This window comes from Lampris incognitus, chromosome 15, assembly GCF_029633865.1.
Source record: "Lampris incognitus isolate fLamInc1 chromosome 15, fLamInc1.hap2, whole genome shotgun sequence".
NCBI lineage: Eukaryota > Metazoa > Chordata > Actinopteri > Lampriformes > Lampridae > Lampris > Lampris incognitus.
The window spans coordinates 37,712,497-37,738,204 of record NC_079225.1 but is presented as its reverse complement, the minus strand read 5'-3'; the positions used below and the strand labels follow the sequence as shown (position 1 = coordinate 37,738,204).

At 47.6% G+C, this 25,708-nt stretch overlaps 1 protein-coding gene across 1 annotated transcript in view; it reads left to right on the top strand.

The window, feature by feature from the left end:
- Window positions 1–25,708, top strand: part of LOC130124862 (protein enabled homolog) — a 160,096-nt gene that overhangs the window by 95,958 nt on the left and 38,430 nt on the right. Inside the window, exon 3 of the mRNA XM_056294208.1 lies at window positions 24–201. Coding sequence (XP_056150183.1) covers window positions 24–201 — 178 coding nt within the window. The remainder of the gene's footprint in view (window positions 1–23; window positions 202–25,708) is intronic.

Here is a 25,708-nt window from a genome sequence, read left to right as displayed (position 1 = left end):
GCTCTTCCTATGGCTGTCTCCAGGTGGTGATAAACTGTGCCATTCCCAAGGGGCTGAAGTACAACCAGGCCACGCAGACCTTCCACCAGTGGCGTGACGCCAGGCAGGTCTACGGCCTCAACTTCGGCAGCAAGGAGGACGCCAACGTATTCGCCAGTGCCATGATGCACGCCCTGGAGGTGCTCAACTCCCAGGAAACAGGTACGCCGCCGCCTCACACAGCGGCTCCGGCTCTGCACTGCAGTGATATAGCGGAGGCCGTGTGGGGAATGCTTAAATCTGGAGATAGCATGCCAGTGCTGCACAATACCCCAAGGACATGGATTTTTAGTGTGGCTGAAGCTGGTGGGAATTGAAACTGGAACCATAGCAGTGTGAGCAGGATTTTGTTGGTGCTGAAAGTTTTGGGTTGTTTTTTGCTGCATCTGTGATAAGACAGACAGAGGATGAATGGAGGAGCTGAATTATTCAACTCATCTCCAATTTGGCCCAATAAAGGACACCTTCTCTCGTCTCGGAAACCAGGGAGAACCTTCTTGACTCTTAGGCAAGGCTCAGCGATTTCGGTTTTTACCGATTTTAACCGAAAAATACCCAGATTTTTTTTTGGAAAAAGGACCAGATCGGTTTAAACTGATTTTCACCCAGATTTTCTGTTTCCACGGGTCCAAAAGTTGTTCGTGTGAGGCTATGTAACAGCGTCCTCTTGTGGAGAAATTCGGGATGCTGGATGGCTTTGAAAAATAAAAACCGAAAACGCGGAGCCTTGCTCTTAGGCTACGTATACACGAAAGCCGTTTTGCTAAAACCGGAAAGGTTTTTCTTTTGCGTTTTAAAGGAGCTCCGCGTTCACACGACATCGTTTTGAATACGATCCGTGTGCGCACGGATCCACGGAAAAGAAGAAGAAGAAGAAAAAAAACCGACTGAAAACGCTGTAGTGTGCATGCCAGGCCAGTAGTTGGCGGTGAAACATAGCGGAGATGACGGCGCAAACACAGCTCGGTAAGCCGCCATTGTTAGCGTTGTCTTCTTACTCGCGCGTGGCTATCGGACTGAGAACGTAACGCGCATGTGCGAAGTGGAGCCGTGACGTCTTCGTTTTCACAGTTGACACGGCGACGCTGGAGTTGCGTTTTCGAGAGGAAGCCGCTTTCAAAAGTTTGCGTTTTCAGGCCCCCCGAAACGCCGTTGCCGAGTGAACGAGCAGCCAAAACGCAACAGTGCTTTACCGTTTAATGTTAAAAACGTTGCCGTGTAAACGGCCCCTTACTCGGTATGCTGCTTTTTTGCCCTACGAGGCAGTAATGTGTGAACTCTAACCAACGCCAAGACTCCTCCCTTCTAACCCTGGATGCAGACAGTTGCAGCTGAAATGCTTTGCAACCGCAAGACAAAATGGTTGTCGGTTGTACCTGTCCAATTACCCCACTCTTCCGAGCCGTCCCGGTCGCTGCTCCGCCCCCTCTGCCGATCCGGGGAGGGCTGCAGACTACCACATGCCTCCTCCGATACACATGGAGTCGCCAGGCGCTTCTTTTCACCTGACAGTGAGGCGTTTCGCCACGGGGGATGTAGTGCGTGAGAGGGATCATGCTGTTTCCCCTTCCTCCCCCCCAAAGCAGGCGCCCCGACCGACCAGAGGAGGCGCTAGTGCAGCGACCAGGACACATACCCACATCCGGCTTCCCACCCGCTGTCTGTAGGGACGCCCTAGCAAGCCGGAGGTAACACGAGGATGCGAACCGGCGATCCCTGTGTTGGTAGGCAACGGAATAGAGCGCTACGCCCCATTCTTATTTTTTCTCCCTAAAATGCGTCTTATTGTTTTCCACTTGAATTGCGTAGGTTGCAATTTCAAATAAAAAAAAATGGAAATACTGACACGGTTTATCTTGGTTTAATTTATTTACATTACGAAAACCTGCCATTTTAACAGGTGTGTGTAGACTTTATAAAGCCACTGTATGCAACCACAAAAGTAGTCAAATGATAGCATTCACAAACATACAGTGTGCACAAACACACACACTCGCACACAGCCGAACCTAATTCTACCACAGTCATCTCAGCGCCATTCATCCAGACTTAAGTAGTGCACCGTGACCTTGGTTTTCTGAAACCTCCAGTCATTTCACTGCTCCAGTCTCCCCCATCTCTCGCTATCACCCGTCGGGCTCGCCTCACATGGTGACTGAGAGACCGGCAGATACGAGTATCTGAAGGACAGCTGGGGAATCGAAGATAAGCGTTGAGTTGTGCGAGTGAATCTGTAAGCATACATGTGTTTACACGCTCAAGGTCAGGGAGACACGTCTCTGTGATCCATCCATTGTGTCCAGTACAACCGTCTCCTTTTTTTTTCATCCTCCCCTTTTCTCTGTTGTCAGTCAGTGTTGTCTTGCACTCAAATCCTGGTGTTTTCATTTTGTCCACCTTATGTTTCTCTGATCCCATGTCCTCTCCTCTCTATCATCGTAGTCTGTCTCTTCTCTTTCCCTCCTAAGCCATGTCTCACGCCACACGCTAATCCCGCCACTATTAACCTGCTATTGATACACCTCATTATGCTAATGGTGCTAATGATGATGTGTGTGTGTCTTTGTAAGCATGAAAGAGAAAACCAGATGGTAGAAAGAAGGTTCGGTTTACTTGTGCCATAACGCGATCCTTCCAAACTGAAAGAAAATGCACAAAATAAAAGGGCAAGTGTCCGGGTAGCGTAGCGATTTATTCCGTTGCCTACTAACACGGGGATCGCTGGTTCAAATCCCCATGTTACCTCCGACTTGGTCGGGCGTCCCTACAGATACAATCGGCTGTGTCTGCGGTTGGGATGCTGGATGTGGGTATGTGTCCTGGTCGCTGCACTAGCGTCACCCCTGGTCAGTCGGGGCGGCTGTTCAGGGGGGAGGGGGAACTGGGGGGAATAGCGTGATCCTCCCACGCGCTACGTCCCCCTGGCAAAACTCCTCACTGTCAGGTGAAAAGAAGCGGCTGGCGACTCCACATGTATCAGAAGAGATATGTGGTAGTCTGCAGCCCTCCCCGGGTCGGCAGAGGGGGTGGAGCAGTGACTGGGATGGCTCGGAAGAGTGGGGTAATTGGCCGGGTACAACTGGGGAGAAAAATGGGGGAAAATCCAAAAGAAAAAATAAAAGGGCAAAATGTAGATCCATGGCGATATTGTTTGTAATAGCAGTAACTTTGACTTCCTGGTTATTATTACACTGTCATCACAAGAAGCGGTATTATTATTATTATTATTATCATTGTTATCATTATTGTTATTATTATTAGTCGTAGTATTAGCAGTAGAAGTAGCAGTAGTAAATAAACAAAATGTATACAAAGATAGGCATTCAAAGGGTTATATTCTATCAGTACAAAGGACATGTGACTGACAAACCAATGAAGACAACAAGCTAATGCTGTCCCCCATGTCCTGATGCCCTGTGCCAATGCCCCAGTGGTTACTGTAGAGGCCATCAGGCCAACTTATTGGGATTGCTGAATTTTCTAGAGGACCTTATTTATCTATGGCGTTTCTCTCCACCTGTCCACCCAACCACCATATGTTCCTCCTCATTAATGACGTTGATTGATTGATTTTATTTTATGGACTATCAGACATAAAAATCCAAGGGATAACATGATAAAGTGAAAACAATTCTTTTCAACATGGCCCCAAGAAGTTAAAAGCCCTTCTCAGAAAGTGTATGTTCAAACCTCTCAGTTGAGTAATGTTTTGTACATCTGTATGTATCTGTGATTTAGAAAATCACTTTATATCACTCAAGGCAATATCACAGATGCCAGATCGGGATATCTTTTCACACTCTGAGGCCATGATCAAGTCTGGTATGGGCTGGCTATTTACACACACTCTAGTAAAGTCAATACTAGAGAATGGGTCGTGCGAGATTTTATTTGGATTGCCAAATAAATTAGCAGAATTTCTTCCATGGGCTTTCACTTAAGATTTGTATCTGCAGTACACCTTTGAGCCGCATGAGAGAGTTTGTTGGTATTTCTACCACACTCATGGTTTCCGCCATAATAATTACCAGGGGGTAATTACAAGTAATTACTGGGGAGTAATTACCTGGGAATAATTACAAGACATGGGACGGGAATACAATACTAAAAAGCAAGCAGGCCCGCCAGCACATTAGCAAGGTGTAAGTAAAATTAATATGCACAACTGGATATTTGAAGTAGGCCTAAAAAGGTGATAGTCAGGGTAAGTAAATAGCACATAATGGTCCTAATGAGATTTGATGCGGAATAGACCTGATGTGGTTAACAAATTGATTGACTCTTTGAATTGATTGACTGTTTGATAACAATAGCTGCACTGCAACACAAGCCGACTTGTTCTGATAATAGGCGTGAACATTTCAACAAGAGGCATATTTTTGATAGTACTGGATGTTCGTATTATTCTGATAATTGTACACATTGAATGTAATATGAAAGGCTAGTGTATATTCTTTATTTTACTGATGAGAGGAAAGACATGAGAGCCAGTCAACTCTGCCTAAATCGCGGATACAAGCGGCTGAAATGAGTTTCCTCCATAGGGTGTCTGGGCTCAGCCTTAGAGATAGGGTGAGGAGCTCGGACAACTGGAGGGAGCTTGGGAGTAGAGCCGCTGCTCCTTTGCATTGAAAGGAGCCAGTCGAGGTGGTTCGGGCATCTGATTAGGATGGTCTCTGGGCACCTTCCTTTGGAGGTTTACCAGGCACGTCCAACTGGGAGGAGACCCCGGGGTAGACCCAGAACTTGCCGGAGGGACTACATGTCCAATCTGGCCTGCGAACGCCTTGGGATCCCCCAGGAGGAGCTGGAGGGCATTGCTGGGGAGAGGGACGTCTGGAGTGCCCTACTTAGCTTGCCGCCACTGCGACCCGACCCCGGAGAAGCGGCTGCTGATGAACGAATGAATTTATAGAGCAGTTAAAATGTGTGTGTTGTTTAATTTCGATGACGATCAAGGCTGTTGTAATCGAGTCTAAAACCTATGAAGTTCAAAACCAGCACACAGCCCTCCACAGACACCTGGCGCTGTCTTGGATTGGGGCTCAGTGAGTGCTTAGACCAGTCTTAAAGAAACGGTTTACAAACCCTTGTAATTAAAGGTGGTTTCAGTGACTGAAACATGGAAGATGTCTCATTCACTGAGTCATACCTTGTGTTGAAATGAAGCACACTGAAGCACCTTTTTAAATGGACACCCTCCCATGTGGTCTGGATGGCTGAAGGGGATGTACGGTGCATTTCTTTGTACACAGCTCATTACTCCAGACCTGCAATCCTGTATTTGGGAGTACAGCCCCACCTGCTGAGCTCAGTGTTAGCTCAAACCACCGCGGCGCTAGCTTGGCTGAGCATGACACCTGTTGCTCCATAATGGCAGAATTTCCACCGAGCTGATGATTATTATTTAAACGGCTTCCAGCGAGCGCATCCGCCCAATCCCAGCTGTACAACACTGCTGATATTTCAATTATATTGTTTGGGGGAGGAGACATTTTAGGCCATTTTTACTTTGGAAAGAACACTTGAATCTTTATTCCTCAGTGGATATACAAGTCATGTGGAGTAAATAATCATGTTTTCATTTTCTTTTGCAGCATCTTAGAGAGAGGTCTGTGACATGGTGTTGATGGGGTTGTATGCAGTGTTGTAGTCAAGTCACTAAACCTCAAGTCCGAGTTGAGTCTCGTGTCCCCAGTGTTTGAGTCCGAGTCCCCAAAGAGAGTCTGAGTCGAGTCTGAGACAAGTCCCCATTACCTGAGTCCGAGTCATCAAGGTTGAGTCTTGAGTCCAGTTCCAAGATGGGCTCCAGTGCTCTGCTCTGGCACCGTAAAAACGCTGATATACAAATAAAAAAGGTCTACATGAAACCAAAACACAGCTGTCACCACTTCAAAGGGGGTTTATTAACACGTCCGAGTCCTCATCTCCAACTTCCGAGTCCGAATGCAATCAATGTTCGAGTCCAAGTCTGACTCCGAGTCATCAGTGCTCAAGTCGAGGAGTCCAAGTCCTGGACTCGAGTACTACAACACTGGTTGTATGTAATGGTACATTATCCTAATTTTCAAAAGTCGGCTTTATTATTAATCACTTTCACTCCAGCTGTATCTTTTCACGCAAAAGAAGAATGACTCCATAAAGGTCTACGTACGTTTATGGTAGTATGATTTCATTGTGAGGTGTTCGAAACAATTCTCAAACGACAAATAAAATGGCGAGTAGATATAATCGAGCGTGAAGGAGGAAGCGAGAGGATCGGCTATTGTTGTCTTGTATCTCTCCAGAAACACACCAGAGACACAGCTCTCCATCCCCCTCTCTCTTTCTCACAAACACTCAAACACAAAAGCATGTTTACATCCAAACCTACAATTAGTTCAGAGAAATTTGCATATTGTAATTAATGGCTCGAAGTTTTCATTGTGGTCGCTTGTAAATGTTCAGGGAAAAAAAAAACATGGCAGGTGAGCGTAACACACGGCGAGGGTGGAAAAGCTGGAAAACGAGTTAAGATCAACCAGGTCGGCAGCATCAGTGCTTAGCTGTGTGGCGTAGCATCACGCTCGGCTGAGCATGTTTAGCTAGGCGGGGGTGTTGTCGCCGGACTTACCGTGGAGCTCTGGGGGGGGGGCGGTATTTTGCTCCCTTTCCAACCCCGGCAGCCGTACGATAATCCGTCATGATTCACAAAGAAAGAAGCAGGGATGGATTCAGTGGTTTCCGTCTTGCTCAAGGACACTTGAACACCACCGACAGCTGCTGTGCTAGTCTCTCTAACCACCGGATGTTAAAATCCTGCTTCATCTGTTGCAGAAACAGAAACTTCAGAAACTTGCCCACAGAGAGGCGTGCTCGCCTTTAAGACACGAGTGGAAATTCCACCAGTTATTTCAATAGTTTGGTCGGAACACAACTAAGTTTGCCACAGGGATAAGTGAATACTGATGAAGTTGGATGGTCAGTCGTCTGAGGGTCTTGTTGTTGAGGGATGGAAAAAAAAATGGCAGCGTTTCAGGTCCACGGCCAGTCTGTTTTGCAGCAGTATCCCCAGACAAAGAGTCTTAACAGCAAAGCCAAAAACGGCCTCAGACTCTTTTCGTCTTTCTCCGTCTCTCTCTCTCCCACTCCTCCTCGCCATCTCCCACTCGCTTGGCTCTTAACTTCATCGTCACATGACCCCTCTCTCTCTTTTTCTCCTCGCTTTTTTTAAACTCCATTGATCTTTCCTATGTCTCTCCATTTTTTTCACTCCTCATTTTTGTTCTCTGCTCTCTCTATGGCTGCCCATTTCCTTCCCTTTTTACCTTGTGCCCCCCCCCCGGTCTCCTCTCCTTCATCCCTCTCTCCTCATTAAAGCAGCAGTAATGTTGTTGGGGCTTGGCATCTCCCAGCATGCAAACCGCAGTGCTGTTTCCAAGTCCCCCCCCCCCCCCGAGTGTGTGTTCACAACTGGTATTCATTTTTTGCCCTCCCCACCTCTCTGTCCATAGTTTCAAACAGGAAACGCGTCTTTAAGGAGTAAACATGAGACCAAGCATGCAGACTTTTTGCTTTCGTTGAAGTTGGTTTGTGTGCTAAAGGTGTGGGTTGTAGACCAGCTCACCACAGATCTGTTGATGGTTTGGGGTTTTCTTTTCTGAAAGTTACGCTGGCCGCATCAGATTGGTAGATTTTGGAGCCGGTCAGCTGTCGGAAAAAAAGTTGGTTCCCTCCGTGGTTAGGCAGTACCGACTACTGGAGCAGTCAACAGTTGCATTATTTAAATTCTCAGGAAGTGACACCATATCAGTGGTGAAAACTAGGACTGGTTCACCAAGGTGAAACACGGTAGTAAAAAGCAGAATAAGAGTGCAATAAAAAAGTTGTCAAAAACCCAGAAGAACCGAGTAATTACATTTAGTAGTGTGTGATTGTGGTAGTTTCATCCAAAAAGGGGGCTGGAATACTCAGTTAATACCCTTTAACAGCCCCAAGTGGACACATTGTTGCATTACCCATTGCATGGGTGTGGTGTGGGGGCAGGTCTTTGTTCCAAACAAGCAGTTACACACCTGATTCTATTACTCAACCTATAGTCTTGGCTACGGGGGCGTCCGGGTAGCGTAGCGGTCTATTCAGTTGCCTACCAACACGGGATCGCTGGTTTGAATCCCTGTGTTACCTCCGGCTTGGTCGGGCGTCCCTAGACACAATTGGCCATGTCTGCGGGTGGGAATTCGGATGTGGGTATTTGTCCTTGTCGCTGCACTAGCACCTTCTCTGGTCGGTTGGGGCGCCCCCTGGATCAGCAGAGCTGGCGGAGCAGCAACTGGGAGCGACCGGGATGGCTCAAAATTGGCCGGATACAATTGGGAGAAAAAGGAGGAAAATTGTGGGGGGGGGGGGGCTATAGTCTTTGCTAAGGACCTTGATTTGTAGACTCAGGTGTGTAACTGCTTGGTTGGAACAAAGACCTGCACCCACATAGGCCCTTCCTGGATCATGTTGCCCGTCTCTGCTACATGGGTTTGGGTTGGGGTATATTTTTCCTCGGTCAGTCAGGTTCAGATTAGGTGCCGGTTCAAACTGAAATTCCGACATACCCCCACAACCTCTTAGGTGTAGTCAGTGAAGAGGGCCAAGTTTGTTGTGTTTACATTTTGTATGATTTGAATTTCCAAATCTGTATCTGGTCTGAATTCTTACCCCCCCCCCTCTCCATCCCCACCTGTTGTTGGTACAGTGGACTGCATGTAGAGCGCAGAGGTAGGGGACAGGGTTTCCTCTTTCACCCTGCTGTTCTGCTGTGGTATTTTTGTCCTGACAGCAGCTGCTGGTGAGGCCTATTCTAGTAGCAGCCATCTTTTGACCCGACAATCCCTGTGGACACTCGGAGCTAACCGTCCGTCACCCGCTCAGCGGGCGCTAAACACCTACCACAGGATTAAGCACCGGGGTCGTACCAGTCACTTATCCTCTCTTAGCTGTGCATGGTGACAATTTGTGATAGGTGAATGATATAAGAAACTTCCTGGTTTATTATTTATTTATTTATTTATTTTTTGTGGGTCACTGCCCCCCTTTACAACCTGTCAAGACCTGGCTGTGAAACCCTCGATTTTTTAAAGTTAAAGAATTAGGTTTTGTTTTGGGTTTTTTTTTGGGAAGAATTGCGCCCCAATTGGAATGGACTGCTATTTGTTTGGCTGTTTTTCCCCCCCTCTAGTGTTGAGTCAGTGTCTTAACTCGAGGTGAACAGTAATATGGCTGGCTGTTCTTTGGCCGGCTGTCATATCACACATGACAGCCATATGTTGTCATATTGTCATATTACAATACAGACACTACATAGTCCGTGTTGTGTCTGTATTGTAAGTGGACATTTTGTTAGAATGAGGGAGAAATACCCCCCCCCCTTTTTCCCCCCATTGTATCTGGCCAATTACCCTTCTCTCCGAGCTGTCCCGGTCACTGCTCCACCCCCTCTGCTGATCCAGGGAGGGCTGCAGCCTACCACATGCCTCCTCCGATACATGTGGAGTCGCCTGCTGCTTCTTTTCACCTGACAGTGAGGAGTTTCACCGGGGGGACGTAGCTCGTGGGAGGATCACACTATTTTTTTTTCTTCCCCTCACCCTTTCGGTCACTACCCAAAGCTCATGGCCATAGGTGAGGGTTGGATGAAGATTGACCAAATTGAATTGCATATATATATATTGTACATAGCATCGCAAATAACCAGATATCAGGCTTGTCTGGACATTTAGGAGTTATGCAGTGATGTAGTTACCAGAAAAGTAAACGGACTATCTTTTCTGCGTAAGGAGACCATACAGCTGCGTTCATCATCATTTCCATGGACACAGTGAATAAAGGCTGCACAGACACCGTGAAAATTAAATTCTTTTACTTTTTTCTGCTAATTTTCAGTTCTTATTTATATGAGAGACTAAAAACTATGGGGGAACAATAATGTAATATTATTTATTCAGTAAGTTAAAGGAAAATATTGCGAGTATAGGCAGCACCAGTTAGTGTACTTCCTCTTTGGGCGGAGATGATTGACGGTGGAACATCGTCCAACTCTCTGCATAGGAGTGTGGACTGAACGGCCACAGTGGGTAAAGGCTAGTTTTCTGAGGGCTTGCTTGACAATCCCGAACATAAAGCCTGGTTGGCTGAGTCTGAAAAATCTACCGAGAAGTCTGGAAACTTGAGTCTGGAAAAGTCTGGAATTTTGAAATAGAAAACGTGTAGGAACCCTGTCTTTACTACGCTTGCTGTTTTTACCATGGGTCTCTCTCTCCCTCTGTCTCTCTATCTGTCTCTCTCTCCCTCTGTCTGTCTCAGTCTGGCTGTCTTTGTCTGTCTGTGTCTCTCTGTCTGTGTCTCTCTGTCTGTGTCTCTCTCTGTCCTTCTGTCTCTCTGTCTGTCTTTCTCTCTGTCCGTCCATCTCTCTGTCTCTGTCTCTCTCTGTGTCTGTCTGTCCGTCTGTCTCTGTCACTCTGTCTGTCTGTCTGTCTGTCTGTCTGTCTGTCTGTCTGTCTGTCTGTCTGTCTGTCTCTCTCTCTCTGTCTGTTCATCTGTCTGTCTGTCTCTCTCCCCCCTTCCTCCCTCCCTCCAGCTGTGAGTCTGATGTGAGCATACTGCAGTGTTTTACGTATATCTTGTTAGATACCACTGCAGGAAAATGACCACTGTGGCCAAATGTAAAGCAAGTCACAAAATTTTTCCAAATAAAATATAAACTAGTTACAGTACTAGCCATTCTCCTCATCATATTCTTCATTTATCCTGTAATTCCATTATAATTCTGTTATCCTCTTTCGATGTTGTATTTTGTAAACTGTGTAAACGCAACATCCACTGCACGTCTGTCCGTCTTGGGAGAGAGATCCCTCCTCTGTTGCTCTCCCTGAGGTTTCTCCCTGTTTTTTCCCCCTGTTAAAGGGTTTTTCGGGAGTTGTTCCTTTAAATACTTGGGGCCAACTGTACAAAGTAACAGGGAGTGCAGGAGAGAGGAGAAGAAGAGAGTGCAGGCAGAGTGGAGTGGGTGGAGAAGAGTGTCAGGAGTGATTTGTGTCAAAAGGGTACCAGCAAGAGTTAAAGGGAAGGTTTACAAGATGGTTGTGAGACCAGCTATGTTGTATGGTTTGGAGACAGTGGCACTGATGAAAAGACAGGAGGTGGAGCTGGAGGTGGCAGAGTTGAAGATACTAAGATTTTCACTGGGGGTGATGAAGAAGGACAGGATTAGGAACGAGTATATTAGAGGGTCAGCTCAGGTTGGACGGTTTGGAGACAAAGCAAGAGAGGCAAGATTGAGATGGTTTGGACCTGTGTGGAGGAGAGATGCTGGGTATACTGGGGGAAGGATGCTGAATATGGAGCTACCAGGGAAGAGGAGAAGAGGAAGGCCAAAGAGGAGGTTTATGGATGTGTTGAGGGAGGACATGCAGGTGGCTGGTGTGACAGAGGAAGATGCAGAGGACAGGAAGAAATGGAAACAGATGATTCGCTGTGACGCCCCCTAACGGGAGCAGCAGAAAGTAATAGTAGCAGTAGTAGTAGTAGTAGTAGTTCCTTATCTGACGCGAGGGTCTAAGGACAGGATGTTGTGTTGATGTAAAGCCCCCTAAGGGAAACTTGTGATAATGGGCCGTGTAAATAAAACGGACTTGACTCACCGGTGTTGAGAATCAACTCGTCTGTCCAATTAAGAATAGTTCATTTTACACCTCTCTCCTCTCGTCCTTCTCTCTTTACCGTCTTACTTCGCGTCTCCTCTCCCAAAGTTTGTTCCCCTCCTCCCCTCCCTATTCTCACCTTTCCTTTCACTCCTCGGCCACCCTCCCTCACCTCCCCTCTCCTCTGTTCTTCCTCCTGTCCTCTACTTTCCTCTCACATCTTCTCTCCTTCTCTCCCGTGTAGCATACATATTTTTACTTTAGCCAGTTGTAGTTTTAGCCTTTAGCATCTTGTCACCTGCAAATCCTGTGGCGGTGTGCTCGGTGCTGCAGTTGTGTGTGTGTGTGGGGGGTGGGTGGGAGGGGGTTAGCCATGTGTTCTGATCTAATACGTCTGGTATGTATCAAAGGATGAGTAGAGCACATAAGCACCTATGCAGTATCTCAGGTTTGAGTTTCAGCTGGCGATCTTTGCCCTCTGCCCTCTCTGTACCGTTTCCCCCTTCACCTTGAAGTATTCGATAAGGACGAGCCATGAACTTTGACTTAAGAAGGATTTTCCTCAAAGTAGAACGGAAGGGAAGGATGGTATGATGGATTGAGGGAAGAGAGGGAGGGTGGACGGGCGGCAGTTTAACTTGTGCATGAAATATGACTCTTTACTGGGAATCGAATAAGTTTTCCCCAAAGTGTAAGTGACTTGGTCCCCCTCTGAGGTTCTGCTCTGACCCAACCCAGTTCAACACGAGGAATGTTCTGTCTTTGATGTAAGATTATTTCAGGAATACACCGACTCCTCATCCTCTACATGGGTTGAATTATTTTTCACAGGTGTCCAGGTGGCGTGGCGGTCTATTCTGTTGCCTACCAAGACAGGGATCGCAGGTTCAAGTCCCTGTGTTACCTCCGGCTTGGTCGGGTGTCCCTACAGACACAATTGGCCGTGTCTGTTGGTAGGAAGCCGGATGTGGGTATGTGTCCTGGTCGCTGCACTAGCACCTCCTCTGGTCGGTCAGGGCGCCTGTTCGGGGGGGAGGGGGAACTGGGGGGGAATAGTGTGATCCTCCCATGTGCTATGTCCCCCCGGTGAAACTCCTCACTGTCAGGTGAAAAGAAGCGGCTGGTGACTCCACATGTATGGGAGGAGGAGGCCTGTGGTAGTCTGCAACCCTCCCGGATCGGCAGAGGGGGTGGATCAGTGACCGGGACAGCTCGGAAGGGTGGGGTAATTGGCCGGATACAGTTGGGGAGAAAAAAGGGGGGGGGTATATATATGGTTTTTCCCCACAGTATAATTAGTGTATTATAATACATGTAGTGATTTGTAGCGCTGCTCTTTTGTTGACATAAAAACCAGCTTGGCTTTGCCACACTGAAAATACCTCCGTATCAAGTTTCCACAAAGCCAGGTACATGAATTGAGGTGAGGCTTTGTGTGTGTGTGTGTGTGTGTGTGTGTGTGTGTGTGTGTGTGTGTGTGTGTGTTGTGACTGAATGGGTGAGTAAACTATTGAACAAAGTACAGAATAGTTTCCATCTGAGGCAAGCGAGTGGCTCTGACCTACTGCTGACTCGAACTTTGGCGTGTCCATGCGTGTGTGTGTGCGCGTGTGTGTGTGCGTGTGTGTGTGTGTCCATACTCGTGCATCTCTGTATGTGTGCGTCACCATTCCAAGGCACACAGACTCAAACACCAATGGTGGGAAGTGTCAGTCAGGCCAAAGAAGGTTCAGGGTGTGTGTGTGTGTGTGTGTGTGTGTGTGTGTGTGTGTGTGTGTGTGTGTGTGTGTGTGATTGTGTGTCACCTTCTCACCAACTACTCTCAGCTGATGTAAACCTGCCTGGCTTGTACACGTCACTACTTTGTACCAGGTCACTGTGAGAGTGTGTTGACCTCGTATCGTGTTCTCTTCTTTGGAGTTGCATGACATGGATGGAAGACCATGAGCTCAGACATGGACGAGCCTGACACACACACACACACACACACACACACACACACACACACACACACACACACACACACACACACACACTCTGTTTCTGTCTTACCATTTTCTCCCTAAAAAGGCCAGAAGTAGAGCAGAACAGAGGGATGGTGGGAGAAGGGAAGAAGGGGAGGACAGGGTGCTGGAGGGAAAGGTGGAGCTGTGGGTGTCACGGGCCGTTTGCTGTGTGTCTGTGTTTTGGTCTGGACTCTGACTCCCCTGCTGAGAGGCACGGAGAGAGAGAGAGAGAGGGATGGTGAAGGCAAATGGAGAGGAAGACGGAATAGGAAGCAGGCAGGGGGTGGGGGTGAGACAGCAGATGGGTAGAAAAATGGCCGGACAGACGGTGGTAACGAGGAAGAGTAGAGGGCAATATTCCCACTGTTCCCGGATCTGATTGTGTTCATATTCATGTCTTCTCGTTGCAATATGGTTTTGAATTTGAATAGATTCGTGATCACTATCTCCCAATTTCCTTTTCTTTCATTGTTTTTTTTTTGGGGGGGGGTTCACCCCAGTTGTATCCGGCCAATTACTCCACTCCCGAACCGTCCCGGTCGCTGATCCACCCCCCTCTGCCGATCCGAGGAGGGCTGCAGACTACCACATGCCTCCTCCGATACATGTGGAGTCGCCAGCCGCTTCTTTTCACCTGACAGTGAGGAGTTTCACCGGGGGGGTGTAGCGCTTGTGAGGATCACGCTATTCCCCCCCCCCCGACCAAAGGAGGCGCTAGCGCAGTGAACAGGACATATACCCACATCCGCCTCCCCACCTGCAGACTGTCTGTAGGGACACCCGGCCACAAGCCAGAGGTAACACGGGGATTCGAACCGCTGGCCTGTGTTGGTAGGCAATGGAATAGACCGCCACGCTACTCAGGTGCCCCCAGTTTCCTTTTCTAGTGTAAATATACTCGTGCATATATCACCTTTCTCAATTTGGAACAAGGATAAAATACATTAAAAAAATGGAAAGCTCCACTAAAATATGAACAGCGCCGCCGCGCCCCCCCCCCCCCCCCCGGTCAAAGTCTTCATCAGTGAAAGCTTATATGGCAAGTAAAGCTCTGGTCCTGATGTAAGGCTGGCTGGATAGATGGGCGGGCAGATGGACTGATTTGTAGGTAGGAAGGAAGGTACACACATCGGCATGGTGTAATGATAGAAGTGGGTGTGTTGTGGAAAAATGAACTCAAACTAGAACCCCTAGAGCCTGTCCTGAAAATAAAACCTTTTGACCCCAAAGTCCCCCTGTTAACCTTCTCAATGTCACTTTGCCCTCATTGCAAATACAATAGCAAACACACACTCTCTCACTCACTCACTTTCTCACTCTCTCTCTCTCTCTCACACACTCTCTCTCTCTCTCTCTCTCTCTCTCTCTCTCTCTCTCTCTCTCTCTCTCACTCACTCACTCTCTCTCACACTCTCTCTCTCACGCTCTGTCTCTCTCTCTCACTCACTCACTCACTCACTCACTCACTCACTCACTCACTTTCTCTCTCTCATCCACTCACTGTCTCTCTCTTGTTCACTCACTCAACTCACTCAGTCTCTCTCTCACTCAACTCTCTCACTGTCTCTCTGTCTCTCTCCCACTCACTCACTGTCTCTTGCTCGCTCGCTCACTCTCTCACTCACTTAGATTTCAAATTCAAATTCAAATGGCTTTATTGGCATGATGTAACAATACATATTACCACTCACTCACTGTGTCTCTCTAGCTCACTCACTCACTGTCTCTCTCTCTCTCTCTCACCAGTTCACTCTGTCTCACTCACTGTCTCTCTCTCACTCATGCACTGTCTCTCTCTCACTCACTCACTCTCTCTGTCTCTCACTTACACAGACACACACACACATCCATGGATTAACACCTATGGAAGCTTCACAGCGACAGAGGTGCTACTTTTCAACATCCCATTGACAAACAATGGGGCAAAATAACAGTTTGTCCTACCCTGCCCTGTTGTGTTGTGTTGTGTTGTGCACTGGCTATAAAAACACTTTCTGTTGACAAGTCTGTTGTGACGGTTAAGGTGCTTCCAGTGTTAAACAGGAAGCAGACATGTTACCCGTATGGACAGTCTGCCAGACTGGACACAGACTCTTTGTCTTCCACAGTTGAGCAAAGTGGAAGTGTACTGAAAGTACTGACCCTGTTTCATAGACCTCGCTTCCCATGACGTCTTAGTTGCAACCTGCAAAATGGACCTTTTAGGGTGGAAGAATTAATAAACAAAGAAGAGGAGTTAATTTACCTCCAGGCGCTGAGAAAGAGGACAGTGAGGAGGTGGGACATGAGAGAGAGAGTGAGAGAGAGAAGGCAAATGTGCTATTGAAAGACATTTCCTCATCTCCAGTTCTCCTGTGGTCTGACACATAACAGAGCTCGATGTGAATCTGGCAAGCCGATGCGTACTCTGTGAGACAGGAGGTGCAGATGGGTCCATGTGATGCACAAGATGACTGTTGCACAGATGTCTACAGACGTCCGTATGCACAGTCTTTTTTTCTTTTGCTGACTGTGAAAGTCTCATTAGTGTGATTACCTCATTTGTTGGGTAATGTGTGGAGCCGTTTGGGCTGTATTATCAGTCTGTCTACACCTGCTTTCCTGTCTGGCTCTGTACCCATTGTGTCTGGACTGACTTGATGCAGGTCAGTTTAATGTGACTCAGCAGTAGAGGCAAATTATTTTATTTATTTATTTTTATATATTTATTTTAAGTCTCCTGCAGTATTCTCACAAGTCATTGGAAAACAATTTCACATACGCCTCAAATGGTTTTACTTGTTTGTTTGTTTTTTTACCCCCCCCCCCCTTGTATCCGGCCCCTCTTCTGAGCTGTCCTGGTCGCTGCTCCACCCCTTCTACTGATCTGGGCAGGGCTGCAGACTACCACACGCCTCCTGCGATAAGAAGCCAGCCGCTTCTTTTCACCTGACAGTGAGGAGTTTCGCCAGGGGGAGGTAGCGCGTGGGAGGATCACGCTATTCGCCCCCCACCCAGTCTCCCCCCCAAAAAAACATGCACCCCGACCGACCAGAGGAGGCGCTAGTGCAGCGACCAGGGCACATCTCGAAATCCGGCTTCCCACCCGCAGACACGGCCAATTGTGTCTGTGGGGACGCCCAACCAAGCCAGAGGTAACGAGGGGATTCAAACCGGTGATCCCAATGTTGGTAGGCAACGGAATAGACTGCCACGCCATCCGGATGCCCCATGGTTTTACCTTTTGATCCTATTATCACTGCAGCACATGCGGGGACATGGATTGCCTTGCACAGGATACTGATGAATGTTTGGTTATTTTGAGCATTGGTAGCAAATGGTAATAGTTTTTTTTTTTTTTTGTAAGAAAATGCCCCTTTAATAATTATAAATGTGCTCCTAAATCTTCTCAGAGGCTTGATGAGTGTTGTGTAAGCAAGGCTCAGCGTTTTCGGTTTTTATTATTCAAAGCCATCCAGCATACCGAATTTCACCACAAGAGGGCACTGTTACATAACCTCACACGAACAGGAACAACTTCTGGATATGTGGACATGTAAAATCCGGGTGGAAATCAGTCTAAACCGAACTGCTCCTTTTAAACAAAATCTGGGTATTTTTCGGTGAAAATCGGTAAAAACCGAAAATGCTGAGCCTTGTGGAAAAGGCAGGCCTCAAAAATCCTGCCCTCCCTTTTTTAATATTGGCGCTCGATATGAATCAGATTGAAGGATTTCAGTTCACAGCGAGGCATCCGTTCTGTGAGTAATGACGGTGTCAGTCAGTGAGGACGGCCGGCGCACAAACACTTCCCATCATAGGACACAACGATGTTATCAGCCAACCCGAGGCTTTTGCTGTCTGGTGATGAAGTCGTGCATGTTCATAAAATGATAATTCACACATTCGTGGTAGCAACTACTTTTCTCTCGACCAGTACATGAATAGTTCGCTGATATATATATTCAAGATGTAAGCTATCCATGAGGTATTAACCACTGGAAAAACGGTGAGGTCTAATTTTAAAAATGATTGGTAGTGAAACAAAATTTCAATTTATTGCACTTTCTAAAAGACAAGTGGATGACCGGGGTGCTCGGGTGGCGACATGCTTTTACTGAAGCCCCTGATCTGTGCGTGGAAATCTGCTGCATTTTGCAACAGTGGTGCAGAAAAGCGTCAGCGGGGCACCTCTTTAAGTGCTCTTTGCTGGGCCGGCACATTCCAGCCGGTCAGACTTTCTCTGGTCGTATTCGTCCAGACAGGCAGAGACAGGGTGTGAAATAGCATGTTGCTAACTGGGACGTGGTAAAGTTGCTAACTAGGGATCGCCGTGTATTTTGAGGCTCTATGGTCCCTACAAAGGTGCGGCATGTGGTGTAATAGAGACACAGAGAGCGAGACAGAGGAGAAAGACAGACAGAGAGAGAGAGAGAGAGAGAGAGAGAGACAGAGAAAGACAGAGAGATGGAGAGAGCGAGAGAGAGATGGAGAAAGACAGAGAGAGAGCGAGACACACACATGCACACACACACACACACACACACACACACACACACACACACACACACACACACACCCACAGAAAGAGACAGACACACCGAAAAAGAGAGAATAACAGAGACCCACACACAGGGACCCACGGAAAGAGACACACGCACATACAAAGAATGAGAGAGACACCTACATATGTAGTGAAACACACAAATAAGGATGGGGACACACAGACAGACTGACACACACACACACAAACATGAACACACACAGAGTGAGAGTGATTTTCCTCCCATGCCAGTTTGTCAAGGGAGGAAAAAGATGTGTGGGAGGATTTGGAAAGAGAGCGAGAGGAGAAGAAAGAAGAAAGAGGAGACAGACGAGCAACTTTTCCAAACTGAGTGACATCTCGCCCTGGTCCCTTAGAAACAACCTACATTCCAAAGCCAAAATGAGTTTGTTTGCATAGCTCGGTAGTGACGGTGGTGGCAGGGAGGGGGGGGGTGCTTTGTAGGGGTGCCCCCCCGCCCCCACATGCATGCCCCACATTCATCTGGCATGTGTTTGTGGGCTTGTGACAGCCCTTCACCGAGCTTACATCATCGACCCCCCCCCCTCGCCCCCCAAGCCCAAACGTCTGCCTACCCCACCTTTTCATGTTGTTGATGTGCTTATGGTCTGTGGCATCATACCGCAGGTTGGTGATCCAGCTCGCAGGGTGCAGATGGAGAGCGGGTAGCAAGAAACGGACGAGGACGAGAGACCAGAGACAGGAATAGCATAGCCAAAAGAAATGATGACAGTATTGAGTCTAGTAGATTTTTAAGAAAGAGAGAGAGAGAGAAGTAAATAACTGAAAATAAGAGGTGGCACAGGTGAGTAGATGGGCTCAGACAGATGAGAGATAGACAGAAATAGTCTTTTGTAGTTATACAAATATATATATATAAGAAGACAGGCACAGACGGAGACACTGACACAGGGAGACGGACCAACGGAAAAGAGCTGAGGACCCCCAAGGCCCCCTTCGCTGAGGTGTCAACAGCCATGCCTGCAGCTAGCAGAGTTAGCCGTTTCCCTCCGAGTCCACAGAGGATCAGCCGCGCTCAGATCATCCTCAGGAGTGAGTAGCGGAGACACCCGGACGCAGGCTGCTTTCAAGGAGTGTGTGTGTGTGTGTGTGTGTGTGTGTGTGTGTGTGTGTGTGTGTGTGTGTGTGTGTGTGTGTGTGTGTGTGTGTGTGTGTGTGTGTGTGTCTGTGTGTGTCTGTGTGTGTGTGTCTGCTCTGTTTATTAAGTCTACAGTAGTCAAGTTTAGTATGCCTCATAAAAGCTACGGCTGGTTTTTCCCCTATACACTGCAGCAGCCATCGAACGACTGCCTTCTGCAGGTGCATCAACTTTTCTCTCTTTTACCTTTGTCGTTTTGGTCCATGTCTATATTTTGGACATTTTTCCCAACTGGTTTTTGACTGTGAGTGAAACTACTGGCTCTTTGTAGTTAACGTCGTAAAAGAATGGCCGATGCAGCTACACTAGAAACTTGTTGACTGGAGAATAAAAAAAAAAAAGGGAAAATATTATGTGTGCTGGACCAGCACCGTCTGTTGGAACCCCTTTACTTGAGAAATCACTGAGATCGGGTAAATGGGAGAACCGCGGAGGTGGGTCTTACACCATATGACCTCCCTCACACTGACCGGTGTTTCCAAATACTGTCAGTGTTTTGGACAGATGTCATTAAGTGACAGAAGACGTCCCCCGCCCTGTCTCGGAAGTGTTTGATAGCCCGGGGTCACGTTGAGTTGTGATGATGTGACACAGTGGAAAGACTTTTTTATTTTGTCTGAAGTATCTGAAGTATTCAGCCCATCCAAACGCACACACTGGCCAGCTGGAAGCTCGGCCTCCGTGGGGAGACCTCCCCAGACTGGCTGCAGGAGCCAACCAGGATCCAACCAGTCATCCAGCCAGGACCCAACCAGTCATCTCATTGGTTCAGCTTTGCTCCATAGTTGTTGTGCAGCAACAGTTTATGAAGGAGGGAGGGGGCGTTGAATGCAGTTGCTGTGGTCTCCTGTCTGTGAATGTTCTCATTCATCCAGGTCATTGTTATCCAAAGGAGTTGAATCAAGTGCAACTGGACCCGGCATACATCCGTGAAGACGCTTCGCCTCTCATCCAAGAGGCTTCCTCAGTTCGTGCCTCCCTGACTAGACCAAGCTAGTCTCCTGTGGTCTCCTGATTTTACACAGAAAGGAGTATTTTTCTCCTCGATGTGAACAACCGTGTGACCGTGTCAACGCGTCCGTGTGACCGTGTCAAGTGTCTTCCTGTGTGCGTGTGTGGTTTTTTAATGACAAAGCGAAAGAGTCATGCTACATCCAGTCAGCTAACCTTCATCTGTATTGGAAAAAGCAACGTAAAGCACTCTGCTTACAGTTCTCCACTCACACACAACTACATTTATAAGCATGCGCAAGTGTATAAATGTAGAAATATCCCAAATATAGTAACTGGAAGAGTGCGCTCAGAGTGCAGATCCCCCCTCACCAGGCGCATCGCCCCTTCTCCGGTGCCCAGAGTTGGCGACAAACCATCAATTGTGGTATAAAACGTGTTGTTCAGAAGTTTTGAATCACCGCAACGATGAGAGGTTCTCGATCTTACAGTCGTAACTGTGCACACAAATTGTTAAGCTAACAGTCCCGGTAGTATGTGAGAATAGCAGCAGACGGATACACACACACACACACGGACAGAAAAGCCAGTGTTTTTCCTGCCATTATATGACTTTTGCGCAGCGCCCAAGTTGGTTGGACGGGAAGTCTGGAAAAAAAAAAGTTTTATATGCAGCTCTCGAGCGAAAAAATCTGCCTAATAAAAATTTTGTCAGCCAGTCTATGGATGTGCGGCCTCCTCGGCGGCGGACCCTTGCACGAATGTGACCATATTTAATATGAACTTCCACTTTCCAAAAAGAAAAGGTTCACCATGTAACCACTATGGTCTAACCCTGTCTTTATTTTCATTGTGTAGTAAAGCCGGGTTAACCATTTACGCTCGCGCATGTACGACTCACATCTACGGTTGACTCAGATTGGGCAGCGACAAGAATGTGCAGCACTTCCTGTTATGACTGCAGCCTAGAGGAAGTCGTTCCTTAACAACTTAATGCATTTTTTGGATTAACTTTTGATCATGTCACTGCCCGATCACACGTAACGTTTTTCCAACCCATTAGATAAAACTTCTGTGTGACAAAAGCTCTGATTGGCTCACCCTAACCTCACCCCAACCCTAACCTTAACCAATCAGAGGCAGACGTTTCCGGACCTTTACCAATCAGAGGCAGGCGTTCCTGGACCTTAACCAATCAGAGGTGGGTGTTCCTGGACCTTAGCCTATCAGAGGCAGACGTTCCCAGACCTTAACCAATCAGAGGCAGACGTTCCCGAAGTGGGTCGCAAAAAAAAAACTCTCGCTGCCCGATCTGAGTCAACCGTAAATGTGAGTCGCACGTGTGCCCAGGTTTACCCAGCTTTATTGTATTGTGAAAATAAAGACAGAAGTTATTATTTTTGGTTCATCCAGTGTTCCTCCAGGTCTCCTGTGCTCAGATCAGCAGTTAATGATTCGCTGACTTGTGAAATACGATCAACTTCTTGCTTACTTTCAAGACTCGTACCCAAATACATAATGCTTTGGTTTTGACACTGTTGCCACCCGATCTGACCCGATGGTTGATGTGAGTCATGCACGTGCGCGGTTGACTCAGAGCGGGCAGCGACGGAGAGCAGCGTTGGTCGACCAAACGCAATGCCTTATTTGGCGGGGATCATACGTATGTAACTCATATTTAGCAAATATAACAAATATACTACATCTCCTGATGTAATGAAAGAATAGTGACTAGTAAATACAGCAGCATGGTGGCCCAGTGATCATTAGGATCATGCTTTAGCTGGACGACTTGGGTTCAAGCCAGATTGTTAGAAATCATCTTCGCTTCCCTGCAGAAGTGTCCCACAGCAAGGTACTAAACCTCCACCAGCTGACCCTTCGCTATGACACCCCCCCCCCCATAAAAGACATTCCCAAGCTGGGGTCAAGTTAGTATTTGGGTTCGAGCCCCGAGGTAGTCCAGCCTTGGTGGGTCAACCCAGGTCGTCCTCTGTATGGAGTTTGCATGTTCTCCCTGTGCCTGCGTGGGTTTCCTCCGGGGCCTCCGGTTTCTTTCCACAGTCCAAAGACACGTAGGTCAAGTGAATTGGCCGTACCAAATTGTCCCTAGGTATGACTGGGTGTGTGTGTGTCTGTCTGTGTGCATGGGCCTTGTGATGGCATAGTGGCCTGTCCAGGATGTCTCCCTGCCTGCCTCCCAATGACTGCGGGGATAGGCTCCAGCATCCCCGTGACCCTGAGAGCAGGATGAGCGGTTCAGATAATGAATGGATGGATGGATGGGTTATCATGGTTAAAGATAGTATTTGCATTGTGGAGGAAGCACATTGCAGCCAGTAGTCAAAAGACTAACTATCTCCTAGATGGTCTGAAGTAGTCCGCTTGTCATCATAATTCAAGGTGCCAGTCAGCAAATCTATAACTTACAACGCCATAATAAAGCGTCCCTTTGAGCCAGATGAATTTGAGATCGCATTGACCATACCTGAGAAGTAGAAAGCTACTGTTTTCTTGGAAGTACTGCAAACAGCTAGTTGTAAAAAGTACATTTTCACAACTGAAAAAAACCCCCAAAGTCTTTCTCAAACTTTCCAGCAATCGGCGTGTAAAGCTATGGAAGAAAGGACCCATGGATTGGGAAAACTGGACGTGTGGCGTCATCGTTTCTGGGCTGCGATTCTGTGGAAGTAAACAACATTATTCTTCAGCTGTCTACAAATGCCAATAAAACATTGATCGTGATGAAGCATTACAAACATTCACCACCGGAGGCAGGCTTCCCTCTCGTTAGCATTTGTCACATTGATCTGTTGTCATCTTTTGTGATTAAGATTTAAGATGAACGGCCATTTCATCATGTCTGGCCCAAGGTGTGAACGTGAGAGTAATTTGATCAGAAAAGCTGATGAGGCAGGTTTGTGCACAGCCTCCTCCTCCTCTTTCTTACCTCTTCCTCTTCCTCTACCGTCTCATTTTAGCACAGCTCAGGTTATTTTTTTTTCTATTTTTCTCTTCAGGGTTTCAGCTGAGGATGTCTGAGCGAATAGGGTAGTGAGAAGCTACATCCGCTGTCCTTCTGTCTGTCTCTCCCCCTCTCTGTCTCGCTCTCTCTCTCTTCATGTCTATCTGTATGTCTCTCTGTCACTCGTTCGCGGGGATCAGCTTGGTGAGCTGAGGCTTTTGTGAGTCTTGCGGTACTATAGGGAGAAAGGCGGTATTGTTTGGTGTGTTATTTGTGCGTTTTGTCGAGGAGATGCTAATATGTGAAGTGGATGTAGCAGCTGAAGATGTTTTATTCCCTCTGTTAGTATGTCCACTTGGCTCTGCTTGTAGTGAAAGGCAGGGGAAGTGCATGCGGTGTTTTCCTCTGCATTTCTTGGTAGCAGTGGGGGTATTTCAGTGCTGCAGTCTGGTGCTGCTGCCCATGTTAACTGCCATTATCAGGGTTTTTTTTTTCCCAACTTTTTTTCCGGGAGTGAATGCCCCCCCCCCCTTTTCATCCCAGTCTGCCGTGCCGAATTTCCTGTTCTGCAGAGGCCCCGCCACCGTGGATGGGAAGGGCGTAGACTTCCACGTGTGTCCGCCGATACAGGCGGAGTTGCCAGCCGCTTCTTTTCACCTGCTGAAGTGCAAAGGTGGACTGTTTCCACCTGACCCACCGTGATCTGACCGACAGGTGACAGGTGCTGCCCTTTTTACACACTGAACACATGCCAGGTCGTCTTGGGTAAACTTACTTAGCGATGAGCATTATGGATTACCCAGAACAACCTTTGTCTCTTCACTCTCACCGCCATCATTTTGGCTGACCTCTGCACTGGAGAGCGAGTTTGACCTGAGCAACTTGTTCAGGAGAGAGAATTCAACTTTTGCCCGACTTTTGACAAATTTAACCATCTTACGGCGAACTTGTTAGAAAAATAAGTCGCCGGATCGAATCCCCGTGTTACCTCCGGCTTGTTCGGGCGTCTCTACAGACACAATTGGCCGTGTCTGCGGGTGGTAAGCCGGATGTGGGTATGTGTCCTGGTGGCTGCACTAGCGCCTCCTCTGGTTGGTCGGGGTGCCTGTTCAGTGTGGAGGGGGAACTGGTAGCGTGATCCTCCCACGCGCTACATCCCCCTGGTGAAACTCCTCACTGTCAGGTGAAAGAAGAGGCCGGCGACTCCACGTGTATCAGAGGAAGCTTGTGGTAGTCTGCAGTCCTCCCCGGGTCGACAGAGGGGGTGGAGCAGAGCCTGGGACGGCTCAGAAGAGTGGGGTAATTGGCCAAGTACAGTTGGTGAGAAAAGGGGGGAAAATCTATAAAAAAAAGTATTGGTTATATGATTTTACTCAATGGTTTCATTTTTGGACATGTGACCAGTAGACTTAGATTTACATCATCTTCTGGGGCCATGTAATACAGGAGTCAGACATACGTATTTCAACACGTCCAATTTAACCCGGTTATCCGAAACCTGTATTTGAAAGTGAAAACAAAAGTACAAGTTAAAACCTATTACCTAAAATGTCCAGTATTTTGTCAATGGTGGCTCACATCGCTGAGCTACTTCCTGTTTCAACCTGCAGGAATGACCAACTTGTTGTAACTGTCATACCGGAGGTCGTAGTAACCATCGATTAAAATACCCGGCCAGAATAACAGAGAAGTCAGAGAAAATGAGAAATCATACACAACTGGGGGTGCTGAGGCTTTTGAGAGAACGGTTTTAAAGCTTGTTTTTGTGACCCCCAAAAAGATGCCGTTGAAAAACGGTGTCCGGTGGTGCTGCCATGTCCAAGACTTCCCAATCGTGAGTAAAATATCATAACCAGTATGGACGATGGCAAAATCTATAAATATAGTAAGACCCAGGTTATAGGAACAATGAATTATCTTTTAAGTTGGCTGAGGTTAATTGTAGAAACTAGAATGGTGTTTCTGGGCATCCTTGGAGGGGAAATCATTTGGTTTCAGCCGGCTCACCTTCACATTTGTTTTAACCCAGAAGTTTAAGTCTATGATGCTGAGTTCATTGGTTGTTGCCAGCTAACTGGAGAGTTGGCATCTGCCTGACCTTCTGCCCCACCTGAAAATACCCCAGTGTTTACCTCAGCCCTTAGCTGGGGCGCTGGCACTGGCGCCGCAAGACCAACTGACGGGTCGGCTCGTATGTTACCGGGCAGAGCTGCCACTTTTCTAAATGTATGGCGCCGAGTTGTGTCACACTGACACGCTACACCTGGCGTCCCACACTGGTTTAGGAATTGAACACTGTCACTCGGATATCTTAAATTGGCCTAGTACACACACACACAGAGTGGAGATTGGGTAACTGGGACAGCGGGGCAAAGA